Source organism: Strix uralensis, chromosome 3, assembly GCF_047716275.1.
Source record: "Strix uralensis isolate ZFMK-TIS-50842 chromosome 3, bStrUra1, whole genome shotgun sequence".
Taxonomy (NCBI): Eukaryota; Metazoa; Chordata; class Aves; order Strigiformes; family Strigidae; genus Strix; species Strix uralensis.
In genome coordinates this window covers 99,909,679-99,934,688 of record NC_133974.1, presented here as the reverse complement: position 1 = coordinate 99,934,688, position 25,010 = coordinate 99,909,679, and the positions used below count along the sequence as shown (strand labels likewise).

At 37.6% G+C, this 25,010-nt stretch overlaps 2 protein-coding genes across 3 annotated transcripts in view; one reads left to right on the top strand and one right to left on the bottom strand.

Annotated features, from left to right (window-relative positions):
• The window catches only part of DYNC2LI1 (dynein cytoplasmic 2 light intermediate chain 1), a 24,504-nt gene extending 16,514 nt beyond the window's left edge, over nucleotides 1-7,990 (top strand). For both annotated transcript variants that reach the window (XM_074863580.1, XM_074863579.1), the window contains one exon: nucleotides 6,205-7,990. In XM_074863580.1, coding sequence (XP_074719681.1) covers nucleotides 6,205-6,270 — 66 coding nt within the window. In that variant the 3' untranslated portion in view covers nucleotides 6,271-7,990. The remainder of the gene's footprint in view (nucleotides 1-6,204) is intronic.
• On the bottom strand, nucleotides 7,705-24,881 carry ABCG5 (ATP binding cassette subfamily G member 5). Its single transcript, XM_074863578.1, has 13 exons — nucleotides 24,760-24,881; nucleotides 23,976-24,097; nucleotides 23,381-23,517; nucleotides 23,062-23,160; nucleotides 22,314-22,446; nucleotides 20,779-20,918; nucleotides 19,504-19,633; nucleotides 16,634-16,847; nucleotides 16,172-16,377; nucleotides 15,140-15,278; nucleotides 11,614-11,799; nucleotides 9,819-9,937; nucleotides 7,705-8,668 (listed from the first exon to the last, which is right to left on the bottom strand). Exons 1-13 carry the CDS (start codon nucleotides 24,879-24,881, stop codon nucleotides 8,478-8,480), a joined length of 1,938 nt encoding a protein of 645 aa, XP_074719679.1. The 3' UTR covers nucleotides 7,705-8,477.
• Nucleotides 24,882-25,010: the final 129 nt, after the last annotated feature.

Below are 25,010 nucleotides of genomic sequence, written 5' to 3'. Positions count from 1 at the left end.
TGGTGTACTAGGTTTGTTATTTTTAGATAATACTTATGTCTTGCAAAAGAAGATACTGGTATGCGTTGATTAAATCATACAGGAAATTATTAATTTTCTGTTTTTAAACAAAGAGACAGGCTTTTAGAATCTTAATCTGTTCAAGGGCATTGCAAACCAGTGTAGCTTCTTTTAGTTGGACTACTACAAGTAATTTGAGCATTAAAGAGAAAATTACTTTTGTTATCTGCAGCTATTTCCTAAGCTTCTCTATCATGAAGTTCAATTTTTACGAGATTATTTGCACATTATTAAAATGTTTTATACTCCAAGAATTTAATTCAGTTTGAAATGGACCAAGATAGCTGTATACATCTAAAAGAAAAGAACTCTGTAGTTGCAGTGATTCTTGATGTGTCTTTGGATGTCCCAGTTATATGAAAAGTAGCACAAAAATCCTATTTTTAAAGCAACATTTTAAATGCATCGTAAGTCTGACATTCTTTATAGAGTCTCATGATATCTATTGTGTAGGAGGAACAGTATATTAAGATGTTTAATATGCAACATGTTGCTGATGAAATCATGGGCCATAATGCAAAATCAAAGTTTCATATGACAACAGCATGTAGTTTAAAATCATTTAAGTGCACGTTATCATTTTTCTCGGTTACTTTCGGTTAATTAATATGCCACTTTGGACTCTAGGTGATAACCAGTTTGCTTTTTTATCTCAGTGATAAGCTTTAAAGGAAAAATAAACACAAAAACATAGCAATAGAAATAAAATATACCCCGTGTCACCACATCTGATTGAACTAGCGTACCTGACTGACTCGGTCAGGACTGCTCGATAATACTGTCGCAATACAAAGTTGAATTAAATCAATTCCAACTTTGTAACTTTGGTTGAAGGTTTTGTCTGCAGCTAGGGTTTGTATGCCCTAGCAGAGTGAAAGGTTAAATTCTCAAGTATAAAGTTAGAAAACAATATAAAAAAAAAAAGGTACAGAAACAAGAAAGTACCTGGCACACTCCCATGTCCTAGCTGTCAGCTAGTATTTCTCTGAGATGCTTTTTGGCTGTAGAAGTTAAGAATCCAGCTCATCGGCATTCTGCCACAAGAGTGTTTTCTTCTGGACCAGATTATTTTGCCTCCTTAATATTTTCAGAGTTAACGATGAAGTGTACCACTCTATTTCTAGACTTTTTTGCTCTTTTCCTCACTGTGCCTTTGTTCAAGATAGAGCACATCCCTTTTTCTCAACTATGTCTTTTCAGAATTCTTTTCCTAGTTCTTACCCCACAGACACAACCTGCAGCTTTATGTCAAATAGTGCTGTTGCAGTTGTTTACTGCTTTGTCATTCTCTGGTGTTAAGCTCTCAGAGAGAAAATACAGCACTAGGGACCTTTTTGGAATTTGTATTTTTAATGCATTTCTTAACTAGCAAATTCTCTTTGAGTATTACTGGAATTTTGTGCTCTTTGCAGGGCTTTCAAGATTGAAGAAAATCATTCATTTTGCATATTTATTAGGCCTTAAACATGTAGCTTGCTGTTAACTCTTCATACAGTCCATGTAAAACATAAACAACATGGCGAATGTGTCACCCATTTCTCTCTCTTCTCTGCTTGCTTTTTGGCTTTTGATGCTTTAAGGTCACCTTAATTTCATTTTAAGTACGCATGTAAGTTGAGTAAGAGTGAGATCTTTTAAAATAACATTGTCGATTAGAGCTGCACATACACCCTCTGCATCTGTAGGCACCTATGAGAGCCTGAAAGTCTTGTTCCTTAGTTCCTTCTAAATGTTTGTGGCAGCCAGATGGCACATGAGGGTGTCTGCTCTGTTTCCTTTAGAAATGCTCTCTGCTGGAGGTTAATACTCTAACATCTTTTCGAAGGGTTTTGTTTGTTTGAGGTCTCAGCTATCCTGTTATGACTTGTGCTGCTAATACTCCAAATAGGTGCTTGGACCTTTTTCATCTGGGCATTTGACTGCAGCTTCATTCATTGAAGCAAATGATAAAGCTAACCTTGAGCTCAAAGATCTGGATAGCCTCCCAGTCAGGTCTTTCAGAAGTCAGTGTCACACAGTGCCAAAGTTCACACTGACTGGTCCTTGTTACACAAAGGTAGTACTTTAGGGATTGGTGCCAATTTTAGCTGAAGCCTAACACCATAAAGTATACTAAAAAAAAAAAAAAAAAAGTGCTTGGTGCCATTTGGTGTCAGCTAACAAGAAGTAATGGAAGCAGATCTCAACGAACAGGACTGTAACTGTTAAGACTTTAACAAGTCATAAACAGAAGAAGGGGAGGTTCTGTAACATCTCACAAGGAGGTGTAGACCTATTTCCCCTAAAATAGGAGTGACCTAATTAATCATGTCATTCACAACTAAAAGTCCTTTATGTGTCAGATCTGCAGCTGTCTGTTTGGGATGGGGATGCTGTTGGCCAGCAGAACAAGAGCCATGTTTTTTCAGCATACTTCACTGATATGACCATATTGCAGAACTTCAGGAGACAATTTCAGTCTCATTCAACAAAACAGAAGATTGCATATTGTGCGATGAAGAACCTCCTTGGTCAGACCAGTGTTACTGGGCAGAGAAGTATGACAGGCACCTTAACGGGGATACCACAGCAGTTGCATCTTTCCTTTTCTCCAGAGGAGGAGAAGTGCTAGTCTTCGTGTTGTCGAGAAAAAGTTGTGGGGGATGTTTACGCAGCTGCCAAGAATAAGCATTCTCATTTTCACAGGAAAGCTTGTCCAAATGGGTGGAAAACATTTTATTTTTTTAGAAACTAACTTAAAGAGCATTATTAGAGCACGGTTACTAAATTGCCTACTGAAGTTTAGGTGCCTAAGATTTTTAATCCTTGTTTCAGTACTTGGGTATTTTCACCATGTTCCAGATTGAGGACACTTTCAGTAAGAAACTGCGTGAAAAAGAACGTTTAAGTCATATCAGTCCCTCAGAACTGAAGAAATGCAACAATTAAGGCTTTTCCTACAATCTTAATTTTTCCTCCTTGTTTGTAGACTTTATTGTCTTTAATTACATGATCATATACTATTTTGCTAATGTCTCAATTCAATTGTTCAGTATTTCTTTTCATCATCCGTATTCTTTGTGTACCTTATTTCTCAACCTGCCATTCAGACACTTCAATGATCACAAAAGTATTAATTTTTTTTCTCTGAGAATGTGTGGTAATGTTATCTTATCCGAGTGCCTCACAAACATCAGTTAAGTCTTTCTTCCCAATCCCTTTATGAGATTAGGTGTGATCTTCCCCATTTGTCAGATAAAGAATTTATAGAAACACAGAAGTACAGAAGCATTAAGGTTAAAAAAGTTTAAAAATCCACTTTATGCCCGTGTTGAGACATCTAGGACAAGTTGCTAGCGCTAATGATGTTCAAAGCACTCAGCACCTTGAAAGCATATTTAAATTGCAACTTAATTTTTTGTAAATCTGATCTGTGCCCCTTACACTTGGTTCCCAGAAAACAAAGAAAGCATAATGCTAGCATGAATGTTTTGGTATACTATTCTTTTGTAGGATCTTCTTTCGGTTTGGAGAGAGGATCTCTTAGCTGATTGCACAGTTACAGTATATTCCAGCATTCTGCTTATGTTTGTAGTATAGGAATTCATGAGTAGAAGGTACCCTTTTTCAGAAGGGTCTGTGGAGTGCTCTTTAAGCTGTATTTGAAATATTCTTCCATTACATTTCTGACTTGTGAGGATTTATTTTACTTTCTATTTTACATGAAAACTACAGAAGTGTAGTTCCTGACAGTATATTTCCTCCTGAATCACTGAATTTGTTAAAGTTTGGGGTTTTTTTGTAAATACCCTCCCATTTAATCACTTTTTTGTTTAATTTCTGATTGTTTAAGTGTTAGTCTTACCTAGATACCTCTCCAAAATAAATATTTATCACTGTGTTCTGTACTTCTGTATGTACTGGAATAGCTATATGGTTTTAATATATGCTGTGGTTTTGATACTTTGCATTTCTGTATTGTTTTGAATTGCCTTTACACTGAATGGCCTTCTAGCTAGCTAAAATTATAGCACAATAAATTCTGCTAGAATTATTTATCATCTGCCTCGTTCTTGAAACAGTTTAGTCAGATGATAAATCTGTAAGGCTAATTATTTAGGCAACACCTGTAGATGTGCCCCCAGACAGCATTGTCATTATATGTAAAACTTCATTGTCTAATTTTACCCCTTCCTGTAGCCTTTGAGAAAGTTGTTAGAATTGAAATTATTTACTTAGCATAAACCAGGTTACATGTGCTTCTTAAAATACCACAATATTCTTTCTATGCCTAACTGTTGGCAAATTTCCAACAGTTCAGTATGTTCCAAGATCATAATTACTTTATACTGATAATGAGGGAGTGAAAATACTGAGTAATGACTGGCTTAGAGCTAGAACAGTTCAGTAGTACTAGAGGTGTATTTAATAATGCAATTTACTAGATTTAGACTAGACACAATATGTCCTGTGTCAGTCACCTATGAGTTACTTAACTGTAAAACTAGGCTAATGATGAAGAATATGCATTAATTAAAAATCCTTTTACTGCTTATAAATCTGTGGTGCTTTCTGAAAATTTTGCACTGCTGACAAAGCTGCTGAAATTATTTCCTCAGAGAGAAAATTCCATTTATTATTTCCATACAATTTTTAGATGATGATTTCTTTGTTGGTCTGCCCTTTTTCTTCTTCCTCCCTCTGTGCCCTGGATTGAGAATTAATATTTCTGTTAACAAAATTCACACCTGGTGAATTTATTTTTGTCAGTTCTGTATCTGTATACCTACAGTGAAACCTCCCTTACTCTGTTAAGTCCATTCTATTAAAATCAGAATAGCAACCATATAGAACACATACCCCGTTTTGAGGGTCTTTGCTACATTTGTACTAATCACTGGTTTATGTCCACCTCTTTTTCTGATCTAAGTAAGATATGATGACTTTTTTTGTATTGTAAGCAGCACAGGGTTAGGTCCAACAGTACCTCATTAGAGTATCATCTTCCTGCAAATACATTGGAAGCCACCTTATTCTTAAATGAACAAAAAGCAATTGTAGTGCTCTCTAAATTAATTTTTGCTGAAAAAATCTTCAGAAATAATTCCTGACAGTATGCACCACTACATAAAATTCAGAAAATAGAATTGTTGTTTGGTAATGTTGATAGAACCTTTTATTATAGGCTTCAAAATTCCCAGTAGCACTTTTGACTGAAACGAGGTCATCTGTCTACCTTGCTAGTACTCAGCTGATGTCAAGTGTAGCATAACATACACTGCCTCATCTTTCATACCTAATTTGCTTTGTTTGTACCTCCACAATTTGAGCCTCTGTTTGCTTTTAATAATCTATTTCCTATCTAGAAGATGCAGAATTTTAATTACCACATTGAGTTTGCATGTTATTTTTACATGCAGATGCTAACTTTTCAACCTGCTAAACAGTAGCACCTGAAAGAATATTTTAACTACTAATTGAAGAACAAAAGTAAAATCATGGCAGCCTTGTCTGAGTAATACAATTCCTGAAAAACCTCAAGCAATGATGAATAATATTTCCAGAAATATCCAGTACCATAGATTCAATAGATATGGTATGTCGATTTCCTAAACACCCATTGCATTTCTCTAAAATATATTTTTGCTTACTGCTTTCTGGACAAGCTTGTGTTCTGCAGGAGTTTCTGAGGTCCACTGGTGATGTGACGTATAAGCTTACAGAAGTTCATTTTAGTCCCGTGCTTAAAAAAGGAAAGTAGGTTTTGTTCTTCTAGTTTTGCTTCTTGAAAGGCCCTGAATTCATGTGTGTGAAACAGTAGCTTCTGTTGGGTAATTCTGGTTTCTGTTTTTAAAGCACATGCAGTGTTATATTTCTGTATGTTCATAGGGAGCCTGGTTTCTTTAACTGAAAAGACACAAAATTTCTTCTTCCCTAGAAAGTATCTAGGTCTAAAATAAAATCTAGATCCCTGTATAACAGCAAATGTGACAAAATTTATAGCACTTCCAGTATAATTTTGTTGCAGATAAAAATAGATATTGTACATGTTTTCTGCAGTGAAAAATGTTTGTACATGCATTAAATGTTCAAGTGGCTAATGTATGTATCTTACAACTTTTAGTAATGAGATTACATTAATATGTGTGTCTGTTTCTGTTTTAGGAACTTGAACAATACAAAAGAAATGCGTCTAAATCCTGGAAAGAAATGGATTTTGACTCTGATTGATGAACTGCTATCGGTGTCTTCAGTTTAACATTTACAAAATTACTTTAATCATTTTAACATTACACTAGCAATTTAATCTGTTGCAGTTGAAAATATACAATATCAAACTACAAAATTAATATTTATTAAGCATTCCTGTTAGTATTTTTAATAAAAAGGGCTATTTATTCATTCAGTCCAAATTTAAGTATATCTTGGTACTGACACAGAGTTTTAAAAAGTGGGGAGAAAAGAATTCTAGATTGTTCAGAGATAGGTTTGAATATGAAGACTGGCATTAGTCAGTTCTACCTACTTTATAACACATTATAAAATTTCGAATGCTTCTGCCCTAAACATGTATTGAAGTATAAACAAGTTTTCACATCCAAAATATGAAACTGCACAGTAGAGTGTGCTATGCATCTTTTCCTAGTTCTTTGCATATAAAATTCAAAAGGAAAACTTAAGAATATATTTGCATCGTTCTTTGACGTACTTGAATAGGATAGGTTCACAAAAACTAGAAGAATAAAGTGAAATTAAGACCATGTTTAACCTGAATTCAGAAGTTTGCTTTATCTCTGTTTCAATATCATATACTGAATACATTAATACAGGAATTATTTTTTGCAATGTATAATGTTGTACTAACTTTGCACAGAATTTAGAAGACGAACATTTCTGTTAAATATTCAAATGCTAGGAGGTCAGTCTAAACAATTTGACAGATATTTAGTTAGTGGTGGAAGTATAATTGATTCCCATTCAGCCTAAGGTGGTGAAATGCTAGTGGACACCCTCACTAGTATGAGATGGACTGAGTGTTTTGAGAATGTGCAAGACGACATCTAGATTAAAGCCTGAGGTGTCTCTTGAGAGCTAAGACTTGTTGTCAGAGAGTAAATGTCTGCACAGTCACTTGGCAGACCAGATCATAAGAATGTTTCCTGATGAACAACCCTACATGTGCATAAAAATGTAAAAGACAGAGTAAAGTGGTATCTTTCCAGCTCTTTAAAGTTATTTGTTATTTTTAACATACTTGTTTACCAAATGTTTTCTCTAATACAACTTTTGTATTGCGGAATATTATATATAAAGCTATTTATTAAAAAAAATCTTGGCCTCACACTTAAGTGGAGAACTTTCATTAACTCGAGGATTTCAAATTCTTCGTTACAAAGTGCATCATCTCAAAACTATCAAATTAAACTATATGATTATGGAAGTTCAAGATATACTTACCTCCTCGAAGAAATCTCATCTATCCTTCTGTAAATAATTTCTTCACTGAACATGAAAAATAAGTTACAAAATTTAGGAATTCTGTGTCTCTTTTCAATTTCTGTGTCTGGCAGTGTTGAGAAGTACTTATATTTATTAAAGGGATATATTAGACTCTTTGGGATGTTAGTGAGCCCATGAGAATAATTTCCAAAGATGCAAACTACATCGCTTTCAAGAACTGGCAAACAACTTTTATATTTTTTTCTCCCTAGTTAAATTGACATTTTATTAACAAACAAAAATTTGTTCTAGTAATTCACAAACTGCTTCCAAAACAAGATTTAGAACTTGATAATGAAAAGAAGGAACAGCTATAAATAACATAACTGTCTTCTCTGATTTATCATCATTTACAAGACAAAAACATGTTATGTAACTTTTATATTGCTTAAAGATCTTGTACTTGTTGGTAGTATAGTATGCATAAGATTAAATTGGAGTGATTTATTGATTCTGTCTTTATTTACAGTATTTGGTGTGTTCCCTTTCTACAAATCCCAAAAATGGTATCAAAACAAAGCACAGGACTTAAAATACAATTCTAGAAATGAGATTTACTAGCAATCATACTCCTCTGCTGATTGGTAATGGTTAAAAAAAAAAATAGTAGGGAAAAAAATAGAGCACCATTGCTACATTGTTAAAAATTGGCAGCAACAGCTGACTAAATTCCAAAAAGTCCTTTAAAACATGTAATACTGTTGATTACGGCTGATTTGGGAGTAGGGTGAGAAAACCAATAGCAGGAAGCCATTCAGACTCTTCAGAGAACATTGTTTTTCAAGATGAAAAACATCCAGTTAGAAACAGACATGAGAAGATGATTGTGTTTCTATATATATAATCATTTAAATTCTATCTAAAATCCAACCATTTAAGCCTTCAACCATAATAAAGTTCAAAGTGTAGTATCAGACATTGTTAGAACGGCTACTTTTTTATTGCCTGCCAGTAATTCTCTCTCTTATTTTGAAGCTCAGAATTGCTATAATGGCAAGTCCTGGTAGAAAAGCATAGAGTATTAGGAAATCGATTGTGAACCGGGACACTGCACCAGGGAAGTTTTTTTCAATGAACTGAATGCCATGAGAGAAAATACACGCTGCATTAATTGCAGTGGAACTGTTGGCTCCACCTGTCAAAAGAAAAGATAATTTCTTTAGTAGCTGAATCAGTAAAATGAAAATTCAGGCTTCAGTATCTAACTCATATATTTAATATATGTAGCCCTGACGTTATTTTAATGATGAACTATACCCACAGCAGTATTTCTCATCATTTTGGAATAAGAACAGACAAGCCGCATGTTTCTGCAGTTAATCTGTGCCATATTTTTTGAAGGGAGGGAAAAGGTTCACTAGGAGTGTTCTGTTTTATTCATGCCAAACAAAAGATTATTTATGGCTTTTCAGACACATTATCTGGAGGGGCTTCAAGAAGCAAGTTGCCCAATGTGGCAGACTTACAGTGTTCAGATTTGTTGAGTGCTTCCAAAATTCAAGAAATGGAGCCTGTCTGAAGGGCACATGCTTATTATTACTACTGAGGTCATGGATTCGTTTTCTAATAGTTGCCATGTATGCTCTTGTACTGAAGAGGGACAGGAGAGATTAATGGATAAGGAACATCTAGCCTTGGAGAGGAGCACAGACACCTGGCTACAAAGCAGACAGTATCTTAGGGTAGGTCCAAAGCTGTAAGTTTTACCCCCACTGATGGATGTTAGCTACTGACCCTGCCTACCTGATCCATTCTGCTGTTTTGCCCATTATCATGTTGACAACCGGCAACGCGCAGCCTGCCAGATCCCAGCTGCTCAGTATGTGCCGGGGTAACGTATCTGAACTGAAGCCTCACTAGCGTTAGAGGAAACATCTGGTCAGGTGTTACCTGTCAGTGCTCCCTGCACTGATGTTTGCTCTTACATTGTGCAATTCTATCGATCTTCTATTTGTGTAACACTGCTCCAATAAGCTCCTAACAGGCTGCAAAGTCTACCTTCCAAAATGCCCCCACAGGGGGGATAAAAGAACAGATGAGGAAGAGAAAGATGAAAACTGAAAGAATGAGAAATGGTCAGGAAAAAAAAGAGCCAAAATTTTGTCTAGCTTGCTGATATGGTGTTATAGTCTTTACCAATTAATAAGCTTTTTTTAACAACTCACAAGTTATCTTTATCAGGATATTTTTATTGTATGTGGAAGGAAAATAAGCATCGACATCTCATTAAAATTATTTACAATGGACTTAAGGCTGCTTTTTTTCTTTTTTCTTTGAACACTTACCACATGTGAAGTTTAAGCCATAAAATTCATTGACTATAAGAACTTCACTGCTGTATTTTTGAAAGGTAAGATAACCGAGTATTTTAAAAACTGTTGGCATTTCTTCGATGGTCCTTAAAGAAACAGAGAAGTTAAACTGGCTTTTGCTACACTCCAAGAGACAATTCTACTCCAAATTAAAACAAGCTTTGGTCGTAGCCTGCTACAGAAACAGTTCTTGGCTGTACCTGTGGGGTTTTCAAACATAAAGTCTGTCTTAGTGCTAAATGTAAGAGATAACCATGAAGGCTGTCTCTGACTTTGGTACAGTGTCATAACATTCAGCCCTGACTTGTTTATGGACAGTCACAAATAATTCTATGAAGTTGTTTGCTATTCACATTGCGGTGATAAACTGAAAATGACAAGACCCAATATAAACCTTAGTTGCAAAAATGTGCTGCTTCCAAAGTAAGAAACCACCACCCCCTAACTCCATCTTCAAAACCAAAAAAGACTCAATAACGATTCACTGGAACAATAGTAACAAAACAAAAATGAAGCAAAAATAATGAGAAGAAAAAGTATGAAAATTTTGAAATAACATTATTCAACAAGACTGGGCAATTTCTGCACCTGAAATGCTGCAAGACTTTATAATTAAACAAATGATCAGAAAAAAGCATCAACCCAAATCTCAATGCTATTTTTAATATCCTTCACTGCCTATGAAGTTTAATCAAAGAGATTCACAATATTAATTAGCAATGTCTCTACTGTAAAATAAGGTTGGAAACCACTCTAATACTTTTTAAAAGTTATCATTAAGGCATTAGACTATGGTAGAAGGAATAGCTGTCTTGTCACTATAAACATACATAGTCCTGAAATCAGGGAGGGACCAAATAATTAGATATTTATCTAGTTTTATTGAATAAGAAAGCATTAGCTGAGATCAACTTTGAAGAGATAAAGCATCATCAACGTTGTGAAGACTCATGATTTTTTTGAGGACAACTTGACATCATCTAGTGTTAAGCTTACTTCATCTCCACTGGAAGGATCTCAGGTGAGCATATCCTATTTGCTCAACATCTCAAGAAAACTTTTGACAAGAATACATTTATTCTGGTATGTTTCTCAAAAACCCAGTAATTTCAGTATTGACAAAAACAAGGAGAAAATGTTCAAATTTCATGCAATTACAATTCAAAAACATTTATTTGCACAGTAATAGAGCATGTGAATCATAACTTTCCCATGTACTTACTACACTATTATTTTTATGTAGTTCAGTCTGCACAGGTATAAAAGGTGTCTGAAAAGTTTAATGGCTAAACTGGAGAATAACACTAATAAGATAGTTGAGAACAACTTATTTTTTTAAGCCATCATTCCCAGTGCTTAATGTCTGATAAGTTCCAGCAGTTACTAGAAGTTGTAGGAACTTTTTTTTGGTAGGCTCCTTTAATGAGCACAGCCTTTCATGTCATAATATTGGCACAAGTAAAAGAATTCAGCTGAGCTGACAGATATTAATTGCTCAGTTTTATCTTCAATTTATTTGCAAAAAGAAAAAAAAGTTAATAACTTTGTTGATATCTAAAGTTGATAAGTGTCTGTTTTATGTGTTTAGTACAAGGTCTAACATGATTAGGTAGTTCTACCTCTGAAGGGTATCTCAGCCACACTCTCTTTCCATTGCCACCTGTGTGTTACTGTGCTTCTGCAACACAGACTGTTCATGAAACTCTTCTATAGGTAGATTATTTTAACATTAACACTATTATGAAGTAAAACTTTTTCCTACCTTACTAGTCCTGTTCCCACTATCACGCCTGCCGAATTAAGTAGCACCACTCCGCTTTGGACTATATTTGGATTTTGAACCACGCCAAGTATAACAAGTGTTAGTAGTTCACCAATTATATGTGATGCTAAGACAACAGCAAAGAAAATTCCAAATCTGGAAGCATCAGGATACAACCCTGCAGTCCTGTACAAAAATGAGAAAAAGAACATTTTAACAGCGTTTGGGTTCTAAACCTGGAACTTAGCTTTTTTTTTGGTTTATTTTTTGCAATTACAGCTCATTAAGTGAACAGTTTGACCCTTAGTATGTTTGGAGCCTTAACATAAAGGACATCCACTTCTTATAGTGCCATAAATGCAGATATATTAGGTTTTCTCCATCTAGATTAAAGACAGTAGTGTAAAGATGTAATTGTAGCAGAAATCCACGTTGTTTCAAGATAACCACTGTGGCTTTTACAGGCCCTTAAACTAACATCTTCCTCCTTTTAGAGTCTATGCAGTGAGAGTTATTTACAAAAGTCACATATTTAAAGAATGTCTTTATGCAGATAATTAACAGATGGAATTTAGCACTTCTGATACTGTGCATGCAAATGTAAAAATGGATATACTCAGTTAAATGGAAGGCTAATTGAATTCGCCACCCATGTAATTAATCCAAATGGAATTTCCTCCATACTCCTGCACTCTAATACAACATGCTCTTCCCAGCCTTTCCTTAGCTAACCGAATGAATAAAGTCCTCCCAATCTGTACTAAAGATTAAAAAGTTAAGAGAGGCCAGCAATTGCTTGGCAAAGTTAATTCAGGCTTACAGTGTATATGACAGATGACAGAACTTTTTATTACATGGTGACATATTACTCTTTTTCCAAAATACCTCATACCAAAATTGCCTCACGCTAGGTACAGACTGCATGCCTTGCTTAGCTAACAAGCAGCTATTTAACATTTTATTTTCTTTTTCATTGTGCAATGCAAGGCCCTATGTCCTTTTTTTAATCCACGATGTTTGAACATGATCTTAAAATAGAAGTTTTGCTTTTCTGTAGCATTTTTCATAACACCAAAATAATCTCTATTATAAATATATGGCTGAACATTGACTCTTTAAGTATTAAACATTCCACAAGCTAGCAGCTATTGACAACCTTTAATCACAGATTGATGCAAAAGAAATAAGCTTTCCAAAGTCCTAGCATGAAAGTACCATCTTCTCTGAGGTGCTCTAATACAGTACCCAGAGCTATGTAGATACAGGCTAGTAAATTTGGGGTAGGAATAGAAAGAGAAGAAAGCCTAAAAGAGAAGGAAAAAGGAAAAAGACCTCAGAAGAGGAAATATTACAGCAATAGAATGGTAAAATGATATAAACTGTTAGAACAATTCCCAGAAATATCTTTAGCTAGGAAAATCTGCATAAACAGAGTGCATTTACTTGATTGCAAAAGTGGCTGTATTTGTTCTCAGCCAGACCTGCCTTGTGTCTGATCAGGTAAGAGTTTGGGTCTGATCCTATAAACACAAACTCTGAGAGAAATGGCTTGTAAGAACACATACCAGAGGCTATCAAAGCCTCTCCAAAAGTTAGTCCACCCGGGAAAGTTTAGTCCTGCACAGGTACAATCTTCAAAATGAAACTGCTTGCCCTAAGAGGTCTAAGGGCACTATGAAATCACTCTGACACATCACTGATGGCTTCCAACCACAAGATAGCAAAGATAGGTGGAAGCTAATATCTGCAAATATTATCCATTAACCGGAACCACACTCTTTATTGTTGATTGTATTTGAAGCTACCAAAGCACAAGGGCAAAGTCTCTGCCCATACAAATTGCCTGTTTGTTAAAGACTGAGCATGACAAACAGTGACTCGTGATCTTCAGGAGCTCCACAAACCTTCTCACATTGAGCCTGAAAAGGTGCTTTCCAAATGGCTGCCTTCTCGGCAACCAGCTCACTAGCAGGTAGAAACAGAAGGGTTCTGGTTAAACGCTTAGTGGGAGGAGGAGTAATTTCTGCTTGTCTGTGAAAAAGGACTTCTCAGGGAGCACTGCCTGAAGCAGGCAGCACTGACAGCTTGCAGAAATAAAAGCCCAGGTAGCTAAGGGGACAAAGAAAAAGAGGGCTGTGCTTGGACAAAACTGCTACTTTTAATATCAGCACCAAACTACAAAAAAACAACCCATGCACGCAAGTCCTCACATCTAGAGGATCAGAAATCTCCTCTCAGGGCTTTTGTCTTTTCATCTAGGAGCTGACAGTTATTGAGATCCCAAATGGAAAGAATTAGGTGAATGCTGAGCACTTCCCCACATTACCTACTACAGACCAGGAGGACGAAGATAACAGTGATCTTTTTTCCCAAGTTTTTCTAGCTGGGAAAACAGCTATTGCAAAATTCCCATGGCAGACTAGCTCCCTGTGCAGAAGTTCTCATTCAGTAGTCCAAGTGATTTGGTGCAGTTTTACTTCCTCCATTTTCAAACTGCCCAAGGGCATCTTCTTGCAGAATAAGAGCACTGACACACACAGCTACAGCAGAATAGCTCCTGCACTTTTTTTCTTTTACAAGGGTCTATCCAGTTATCATTTCTCAACAGCTAACCAGAGAACATGCAGCCAGGACACAAACCAAGCCTGGCATTCATTTGTACACATTTTACTATAGACTGCCATCTGATTTGCAACTTTACTGTCAACTGTCATGTGAAAACATAAATTAACTTCAGTGCACTACACGTTTCTTTTCATAATTAAGAAAACAAACAAGGAAAAAACCCAGAAAAAGACTGAAAGACAGAAATTGGTTCTTATTATTTTGCTATTAGCTTACATAAGCAGCCATGGACTCTACTGAGTTCAGAACAAGCAAGTGGAAGGTGAGAAACTAATGGAACAGAAACAAAGAAGAGCAGACCTATATGATAGATAAGGTAATGAACAAATGAAATATTTCATCACCCCATTCTGAGGTACTACTTCACAATGATACGAGGAAATTAATGTACTGGGCGGGGGAAAATGTAAGCATTACAATCAAACCCTTTCTCCCACTATCAGAAATCCACTTTAGTGCCTTTCTCTGGAGAGTGGAAGAGAGGGATCCATGTCTGATCACTTCCATATGCTGTAGCTAAACCCCAAATGTCCCAGGAAACACAAAGCTTTGTTACAGTCGTACCTACTGTTGTCTTCCTCACTTTTTCTCGTATTTCCTATCTTTCTAAATGTAATGTAAAATGACACTTCCTGCTTTTGGTATGACACAAGAATGATAAATGTTCCAGGCCCATTAAAACTTCCCAAGTTACCTAGAGAACTGTTAACTTACTCAGAATGTTTTTTAACACTGCTTGAAAGAGAAGGGCTAAAATTTTGTCATCTTTCCTTAAGCTTTCTCTGTAATTATTCTGAGAAACAATAGCAGGAAGCCATGCCAGGGGGCCTGTTGCTGACATGGGAATTGAAACAGATAACAAAAAGAACATAACAATCCAATAGATGGTACAAGTGCTTACCAGTATATAAAGGTGCTGAAAATTGCCACGCTGATGACACTGAAGGGCAGGAAATGTACTATATAGGCTAAAAGCATTTGCCACTTCTTATACAAGCCATCTTTACTTTCTTGGTCACTGATAGCACGTAAAGGTAGGACTGGATTAAATATATAAAAATTAAATTAAATCACCGTTGAATAACGAGACCAAGCCTTTTTGCTAGCAAAAATTACCTGAAGCACAGAGACAACTTTGAGAATATATCAGAAGCATTCTGACTAAAGCAGTCTGATCACTTTTCGCCCCACTACTAAATGCAAAACATGCTCCCTGAAGATTGCAAATGTTGGGAAGCTTAATGAAAGAGGCTAAATGCATGCAGGACAGCCTTGTCTGTTTGCAGATACAAATTAAAGACATGAAAAAACTGCCATCACTGCAAAAATTTCTTGAGATATTCCGATCTCAAGGTGATGACAGCAGTGTATGTTCCCTATATGAGCAGAGCAGGTTTTAGGGCTGTAAATATAAACTACTCTTGGTCTTACTATGACAGTTGTAAGAGAAACATCCTCTCAGAAGAATTTAATCATCACATAATACTCTTAAATCTAATTATGCTTAAGTGTTGTCAAAGCTGTTTTGTACTTCCATCCTTTCCATGTCTTTGCTTTTGATCTCACTTAAGATGTTAGCTAGAGACGTAGACTTTGTCCTGCCTTTATAATGCTACATGCAGGCAAGTCAAGGGCTCTTGCACAGTTCAGAATAAAGCCTCCACAGACAGGCCAGCTGTAAACAGGAGAGGCAGGGATCAGGGCATATTCCTTCATTAAGCGCAGTGAACCTGGAGCCCCTCTGATGGGCTAATCTTTTTCTGTGGTGCAAAGCTTCCTGTTGCTTCACATTTAATTTCATGCTCGTGTATCTGTTCTATTACCTAAAAGTGTGAAGATTCTTTAAACTACTTTCTTCAAAAAAGGCTTTTTCCTGTTACCAAATAGTGGCAGCAATACCTGCTGCTGCACATAATACAGGACAGAAACTCACAAAGGGCAACAGCATTGAGCATCCCTGTGTAGGGGGGGGCACTCACGCACTGGTAGACAAGCCCCACACGGTCCTGCACAGCTCCTTTTACCAGGTCATTCCTTAGTCTAAGAAGGAAAAATGCTATAAACAAGCCAAATAACAGGTTCTGGAGGAGGCGCATGATGATGCCCATCTTATCTCTGGAGAAGTTTCTTGTTGTTCTCCTGATAATGAAACAAAACAGTAACGGTACACTTGTTAGCTATGACTGACCACATGCTGGTAGGGTATTTAGCTTTGAACAAATCTTACATAGAGTGTCCACAAAAGGTAATATATTAAAAAAGACAGGGACAAGTACAGTGGTAGACCAAAATAACCAAGAAAGTGTATTTATATATGGGGGGAAAAACCCTGAAAAATTAGTGGATAAGAAAAAAAGATTTTTCTTTAAAAGGGGGGGGGGGGGGGAAGTCTTACCGTAAAAGAATCCATAATTTGTAAAAGGCACCAGGTGAGTCTTTGTTTTTGAATGGTATTGGTGGCAGTTCTTTCATGCACTTTGTTCTTTCAATGGCTGCCAGTACCTTGCTGAAGATCTCTGAGTTTTTGTAGGCTGATACAATTACCTGAACCCTACCGTAGGTTTCAAGTTCACGTTCCTTGCTTCGAGTGTCCACAGATGTCAGATCCACTGTAAATTTACAAAGCATTTACTATATATACACATCACTTTCCTTTCATATCTTTTCCCTCCCTGCAACTAACCTTTCCTTGTCTCTATCTTAAAAGCTGCAAAGAAGAAAAGGTCCACTGAAAGTATTCAAGGTTTCTTTTACACCTCCCTTCTGTTAGAACCAGCATGAATGACTAACTGTGCAGCCACAACAAATCTCCGTGTCTTGTGGCCTTTGTAGGACCCTGAAGTTCAAGTCCTTTATCTGGAAATGCAAGGACTGAGCGGTGTGCTGGTCAGACCTTGAGCATTCTCCTTGCACAGCACAGAGCTGCGCCACCAGTGAAGTGCTACTGCTGCCATGTGCAAGACAGAGCACCAGCTGAGGATGAATGTGGATGAGGATGAAGAGGTGACTTTCTGGTTATGTATTTCTCAATTTCTCAGGCAAATGCTCAGACACGGCTCTCTGATTCCCCCTTGTCTGCTCCTCCATAACCATGGAGCTTTATTTTTCAGTTATTCTGAGCTCACGCTGCAGAGACGCTGCTCTTCTCTACTTGAGCTGTTACTGCATTGTTGCACTGAGTCTCACCCACCTCCTTCTCAGACATACTTCTGGTTTAATGTGAAGTTAGCAGATGTTCAGCAGGCCAAATTCCCCTACAGGCTCAGTCCAAGCTGAAAAGATTACTTACTGCCATGGAATTTACAAAAGATAAATATTTCACAGAATTAATGTTCCTTTCTAATAAATCCACCTATACCTATTCCTGATACCAGCAATTCTTTTACTGGCAGATGGGAACTTTGTATGTGCTCTTTGTAAAAGTCATACGGATTCAGCAATAATGTTAAAATGCATTAGAAATTTTCCTTTTCCCTAATAGCAAAGAATTATCTAAGGTTTCAAAAACTAGACGGTCATTCTCAGGAATAGCTGTTCCTGCAGATTATTATCTTACTTTTCTACACCTGATAAGATGTCTATATCTGTTATTTATTCCTAAGGTTTCTGTCATCCTTAGATTTCAGTTTTACAGGGTTATGCTCAACTTCAAAATACAAATTGAATGAATGAAAAGGAGGCCTCACCCAAGATTCTTAATTTGTCCTCAAAACCTGAATTAAGCTTATGAATTCTGCCCTCATGTTCTGAAAGCTGGAATTCAGCAAAATTGCCTTTAATGGTAAACATATCCAAAATTAAGTCTTCACTTCTGTAAATATGAACATACAAAATGCAGATGCACTTCTTAAAACTCGGCCACTGTGACTTGCTGGAAGTCACACAGGAAATAAATGGCAAGCAGGTGTGTTTTAAAAAAAAAAAAAGATAACACTGACTAGTCCCTAGACCAAATAGCTAATGCCTACCATGTGTTTGTACTTTTTTTTAATAGACACAACATGTGACATTTCAATAATATAATCCACACTCAATACATAGGATCTATTTTCCTCTGCTGTTGGTGTAAATGATATCAGAATCTGTCCCTTCCTTCACATCATTAAATCACACAAAAAATATAAACTACCAATTTTCCAAAGACTAAATATTCTGATGATTCTTTGCTCTAAACTGTATTTTTTCCCTTTCTTGTCACATTCAAAGGTTGACATTTGAAGAATGCAGTACTCTCTTTACCAAGCTTTTTTAAAAGTGGGTCTAAATCTCAAATCATCTATGCTTTTCAAGACTATTCAAATTCATGAAGGCAAAATTATCCTCACTGTCACACCAGTATTTTCAGCTTCATCCCATTCCAGCTTCATGTCAACAACCATCCTCTCTTCTCCCGGAGTTTAAGATGCCATCTAGACAATAGGAAAACACTGCCTCCTCTGAATGCAGCTTTTTGTATTGGTCAAATTCCCCAGGTTAATGCTCAGCTAGTATTGTCAGAAATCAGCCTACATACTAGATTTAAAAAGAGAGATATAATACATGTATGTATATGTGTACACATACATGCACAAACACATACACATTCTCTTCAAACGTGTATCTGCATGGCTCAGGTACACAGATGTCCTGCAGCAAAACGAAGCCTCATTTCCTAAGCCTCACGCTGATGCTTTTTTTCATTCTGAATTGGTAAAAGAGCACTCTTCAGCTTTTGCCAACAGCTTGCTATCATCGTCTCCTGATGCATTTGTCCGTTCAACTCCAGTAGCTCACCCTGGTATTAGCAACTCCCCAAACTTTCAGAAAACTCAAACTCAGAATCTCTGGAAACTGATGCCTCAGGTCATCCAATATTTATTCGCCATCCTTCCCTCCAGGCAACAACTATTTTCAGTTGCTTGGTGTCAGAGTCCGTAAGAGCATGGGACTTTCCACAGCTTTGGGATCAAATTGATTTTCCAGCTTCCAGTGGAAAGCCATAGGGAGATGCTGTCAGGAATCCACAGGTTTCATGAAGCTGAGATTCCTTTTTGTTTGGTAGTTTACTCCCTTCTGCTGTGTTTCAGACCTTTTGCTGTTTTATGGAATCAGTGGAGGTTACAATGGGCCCAGCCCTCTCTCTTCTCTGAGCTGAGAATAATTACAAAGTTGGGGGAGAATTCGAACACATTTCTATCTCTGTAAAAACTGCAATTTGAGGGAGAAAACAACTTGTTTGCCTAAAGGAAACCCATATTTTTACCAAAACAACTTAGACAAACTTACCATAGAAGTCAAAAGGATTTGATTGCTCAGGACAAGAATAGCCACAGTCACTAAAAAACGTGATCATTTCCATAGGGTTCCCACAGAAAACCATTTCTCCAAAGCTCATGATGGCTATTTTGTCAAATAACTGTGGGGGGCAAATTAATATATTAGCAATATGCACTGAGAAGTAGTGCAGTTCTTGAGTACAGCTACTGTTTTGGTAACAAAAATGCTTTGACAGAAAAAAGAGTTTTGACACGTTCAAGCTTCCTTAGTATATTTCTCTCAGAGGAAGTTTGTCTTTTGTTTCACTCTTCTTGGTGGTTATGCAAGATGACACATCTTTAAGCTCTTAAAAGTAGAGGTTTGCAAAACTGTCAGTGACAGCAGTGTATGGAGGAAATCCATAAGCAGAAATGGGAGCTCTGGATTTCTGACTTCACTTCTAATGCACCTTCACTTACTGACTGACCTCCTTTGGTGCTTAATAGCCCCAGTCTGTAAAATCCCCAAATCATTGGGAAGATTATCCTGGAGTGCTTAAGGACTTTAACAGCACTGCTCTACAGGTGAAGATTTGCCAGGGCAAGGTTCCCACCAGCTATGATCAATCCATATTCCCAAGGCACCAGGACTGCTTTCAGTCCAGAAAAGCACTGTCACTCCCCTCTGGCTTCATGACCACTTCCCCTCAATTCAGTCAGCCAGGGAAGCGGTGCATTCACGTGGTGAGTGGTGGATGTGTCAGAAGAGCAAAGTGAGAAACAGTAAGGGGAAGGGAGAAATGCTCTGCCCAGCACAAGCCCTGCAAGGCAAGCATGCCCCACCACATGACCACGGTGTACCCACAACACTTGACAGAAAGAGGAAAGAAGAAGATTTATTTTCTTTTCCTTTCCATTCCAAATCATGGCTTTATCTCTCTCGCTTTGCAAGTGTTACTGAAATACAACTACGTAAAGACAAAGTGCTAGTTTTTACAGTGCCTGCACACAGTGGGGATTTACATGGCTTCTCCCAGTGTTTTTGATTTGGGTAGCTGCATAACACAAAGGTTAGGTACGCAGTCAGTGTGCATACTATTTTCGCAGGGCAGTACGTGTCCCAAAGTGCCCTATGACTGGCAGAAGGCCAGAGCTGTAAAGTTCAAGACAAGCCTGTATTTATGCAGGGGGGAAGAAAGAGAGCCTCTGAAGGCAACGATACTAGATCTTGTACTTTTATTCTGAAAATAAACTAGGTACTAAAAAGCCTGGTAAAAAAAGCAAATAGTGAGTAGATATCATTTACCCTGAAGAGTTCTGAGCGGGGCTGATGAATTGTGATAATCACAATCCTGTCTCTGTGTGCAAGCTCTGAGAGAAGCGAGACAATCTGGTTTGCAGTCAGGCAGTCCAGCCCTGTTGTTGGTTCATCAAGTAGCATGACCTCTGTGAAATGACAAGGAATAGCATTGAAACTCAGGTAAATGGGGAGTAAATGTTATACCTTCTGCCTTTGAAGCTAATTTGGCAAATAGTATAGAAATAGTATAGAAATTACATCACATGTAAAGTTCCATGTGTAAAGCAGAGTATGCATAGATATTACATGATCTTTCAGTTTTAGTTAGCTTCAGTGGTTCAGTTTCAATGACTAGGAATAAGGACACAAAAAACTGCTGCAGGATCAGAGCATAATCATAGTTTTCTAAGTCCAGGTGAAATCTGAAAATTACCAAAATTACCAAAATAGATTTGATGTAGACATCTGCTTCTAAGAACAATAATGATAAATTTCAGCATGCATACAAATATAAATATAACTGACATAATTAGCTAGAAGTTGTAATCTGAATTAAATCTATATATACATACAGAATTTGTGTTGAACAAACTAAGAGTTGTTAAAATACATCATATATAATTCCATAGATGAGAGGGGTGGGGGGTTTTACAGTGTTTTCTTTATTATTTCATTGCACATGGAAGGTTAAAAGTTACAGTCAAATCAATTCTTTTTACATACATGAGACATAGCACAGAACAGGGCAGTTCAATCTTGATTAGGATAAGGGGGGAGGAGAGATTTCTCTGTAGCTTTATCTACACAGAATGACTATAGAGTTTACTATAGCGTTCAGTGACCTTACTGAGCAATAACTACACCCAATGAATTTTCCAGGAGTCACCAGTAGCAGTACTATAGCTCACTTCACTATTTAAATGCTCCTTCCTGCCTGGTATGCAGTTTCAGCACTATAGTCCTCCACTATGAGGACTCCAGAATCCAGTAAATGTGTGCTATATATTCACTCCATCAGATTCTGGCACCTTTAAGAAACTATCTCAAAACTGACAAAATTTACAGTGCTGTTTCCTGTGGCTCATCCTTCTAGTTACTCTGCTTTGATTTTCATTCTTAGGAATTTTTTTGGAACATACATGGTGCTCACACCTATGTGGCTCAATGGCTGCTACTCTACTATAAAGCTCAATGCTTGCATTTGTATGGCTCTAATGCACTGAAAAACTATAAATTAATGTGCCACAACCAACACTGCATACAGGAAGGGCAAGCCCAGAGAGATTTAAAATGGATAAATGCAAGTCTAAACCTATGTTCAATCCCTAAGATTTTATAAATGTTTACTTTCCAAGTTCAACTAATAGATTAATGGCAGACCTGAGTTACTGCTCATCCTTTTCTGTCTTTACTAGACTAGCTTTTGCTGAATTACAGAATATAAATGCTTCTGTATTTTAACATGGTTACAGAGGCCCATGGTAGGAGCATGAAGTGATACTGCTTTGTTTTATTTTGAAAATCCATGCAGTGGTACTTACTGGGATCTTGTAATAGCTGGGCTGCAATTGAAACACGACGCCTCTCACCCCCAGAAATTCCTACAAAAATACGGCTTCCAATTATTTTGTCAGCAATGTGGCTGAGACTCAGCTCAGCCATAACCGCATCTACCTGGAAAATAATTACTATTTAGAAACACTAAACACAGTCCAACTCAGATATCTGTGCGCAAAATAAAAAAACAAAAGAAAAAAAGACATAATTTTAAGCTATGGCTTTCCCAATACGCTGCTTGCGTGCACTCTAGTTGGAAGGTATCTGGCCTCATTGCCATTTAATTATTTTTAATATATTTTTTAAATTAATTTTTTTTAAATTTTATTTTCATATATTCTGAAATGAGTAGAATTTTAGCTTTAATTGACATTAAGAGATGAAGTGTTCAGAGGTGGGACTAGAAGTTCAGGTATGAAGCATAATGTGCTGGTCTGGCTTCCAAAATAAGGGAGCAGAAAGACACATCTATTCTGGGGAAGTATAAAATACTGAGTTTTGTCTCAGCATAATGGTGATTCCCTGGAGCGTCAGCACAAGCCCCTTGCAGAAGCAGGTTGCACCAGAGAGCTTATGTCTTACACCTCAGCAGGAGGATTTCTCCCCATTTGCAGAATGAGGATTACAGAACCTTATAAACGTAAAACACAGCCATGGATGGAAAGTGCTGCTGGTGAAAGCATTACATGACATCATGTCTGCCTTTCTGGTGGAAGACAATAAAATACAAACCTTCTTTTTGATGAAGTCGTTGGAGCATTTCTGAAGAGTTAGTAAAGCAGTGTAGGTCAGAGACTCTTGTATGGTGAGGAATGTTAACAAAGTGTCACTCTGGGAAAAAAGGTGAAGAGGAAGCAGCAGTTAGTCCTGTAGCAATTAAGATCTTGCCCCTGCTCACACAACCTTCATTCATTCATACAATTTATTAATTGCTTTGAACCAAATTTACTAGTAAAATCACAGTCAGATTACATTACTCCATTACACTAGAAACTTTACTTTCTTTACATGAGAGGAAGCACACTGCACAAAAATAAATGCAGAAATCAACCTGTGGCACATAAGAGAAGCAATCTCTAAACTGTTCCTTCTTCAGCTGACGCCCATTCACGTACACTTCACCAAAGAAGTTGTCTTTATGTCCCAGTCTTCCTGATATTGCATCCAGAAGCGTTGTTTTCCCAGATCCTTTCAAACAAAAGAAACTAATCACGTGATGAGATGAAATTTATTTCAAGACCAGTAGCCTCACTTGGATGGAGACGCACGAAAAGAAGAAAGTATTTTTTTTTTCTCAATAACATTAAAATAGGTCCTGAAAATGCAGCTAGTTAAGGGGAAGTAAGTGGGAAACCTAGAATGTGTGCAAATTAGCATTTAATTCATACAAATTTACACTTCATAGTGAAACATTTGGGTTTAGAAGTAACCTTATCTTTTACTGAAGTTATAATTGTTGGTTAGATGACAGAAGATTGAAAGATCAGAAGATCTGGAAACCAAGCACCACAGTTCTACAAAGCAGAGGTTAAAACCAGCTGTAATCTCATTATTTAAAACACAGACCTCAGTCACTTTCATACCACTGTGGAAGTCACCCATATTAACTCCAATCTTATTTCTTTTAAAGTACTGGAACAACTTACCAGAGTTTCCTAAAATCCCCATAATCTGGCCACTCTCTATGTGAAATGAAACATCCTTAAGTATTTGCCGGGTCCATTTTTTATGATATGAAGGAATATTCCACCACGGGCCAACACGTTCTCTTGGAAAGCAAACATCAAAAAAGATTAAATGGAGGAGAGTTAAAAATTTTGTGTAAAGCAAGTGAATGGTTTATAGCTACTTGCATGTGGGATGGGAGCCTGCAAGGATTTTAAAATATTGGAAAAAAAAATTTTTTTTAAAAGTCTTCCCCCCCACACCCAGGCTTTAGCTTTTTAATTTCAGCATTATCTGGAAGATAAAATGAAGTCTGAACAGATTTTTTAGAACAACTGCTAGGAGGCTTTCAGACTACAATGAAAAGGGGAAATTTGAACTGAGGCTTCATTTGTTGACAGTGTTTGCCAGCCGTTAATCCACCTGACCATTTTCTTAGGGCCTCACTTTATCCTTCTGGCAGCAGTAAGAAAGGCAGTGGGAAAGGGCATGACCTTTGGAAATCTCTTCTAAAGCATCTCCTTCAGAGACACGTGAAGAAGAACTGGTGAACCCTCCGGAGGACAGGCCGGCCCTGCCTCCCTCGAGCCATGTACTCTACCCCTGTGGCGGGCAGCCCAGCGCCATGAGGCGGGCAGCCTGGCAATGTCCCTCCTTCTTTACTGGGCTGAAGCCCACCGGTCCCAGACCCTCTCCCCTTGGTCCCTGGGGTCAGAGCAGCTCCTGGCGGGCAGGGGCTCGCCACGCCACCCTCCCTGGCCCTACCTGACAGTGTAGGAGACATCCCGGACACTGATGCTGTCAGAGGGCTGCGCCGTGGTCTTCGCCTCGCCTGTCCGCCTGCCGTTGCCGCTCCTCTCCAGGGCAGGAGACACTTGGCCTGACATCCTCCGGTGCTGGAGCCCCACAGGCTCCCTCCCTCACGCCACTGGCCAGGTGCCTGATGCTGCCACCACCATCTCTCCCCCAGCACTGGGCAGGGGCAGCTCCCCTCTGTCCCTGGGTCAGAGCAGGTC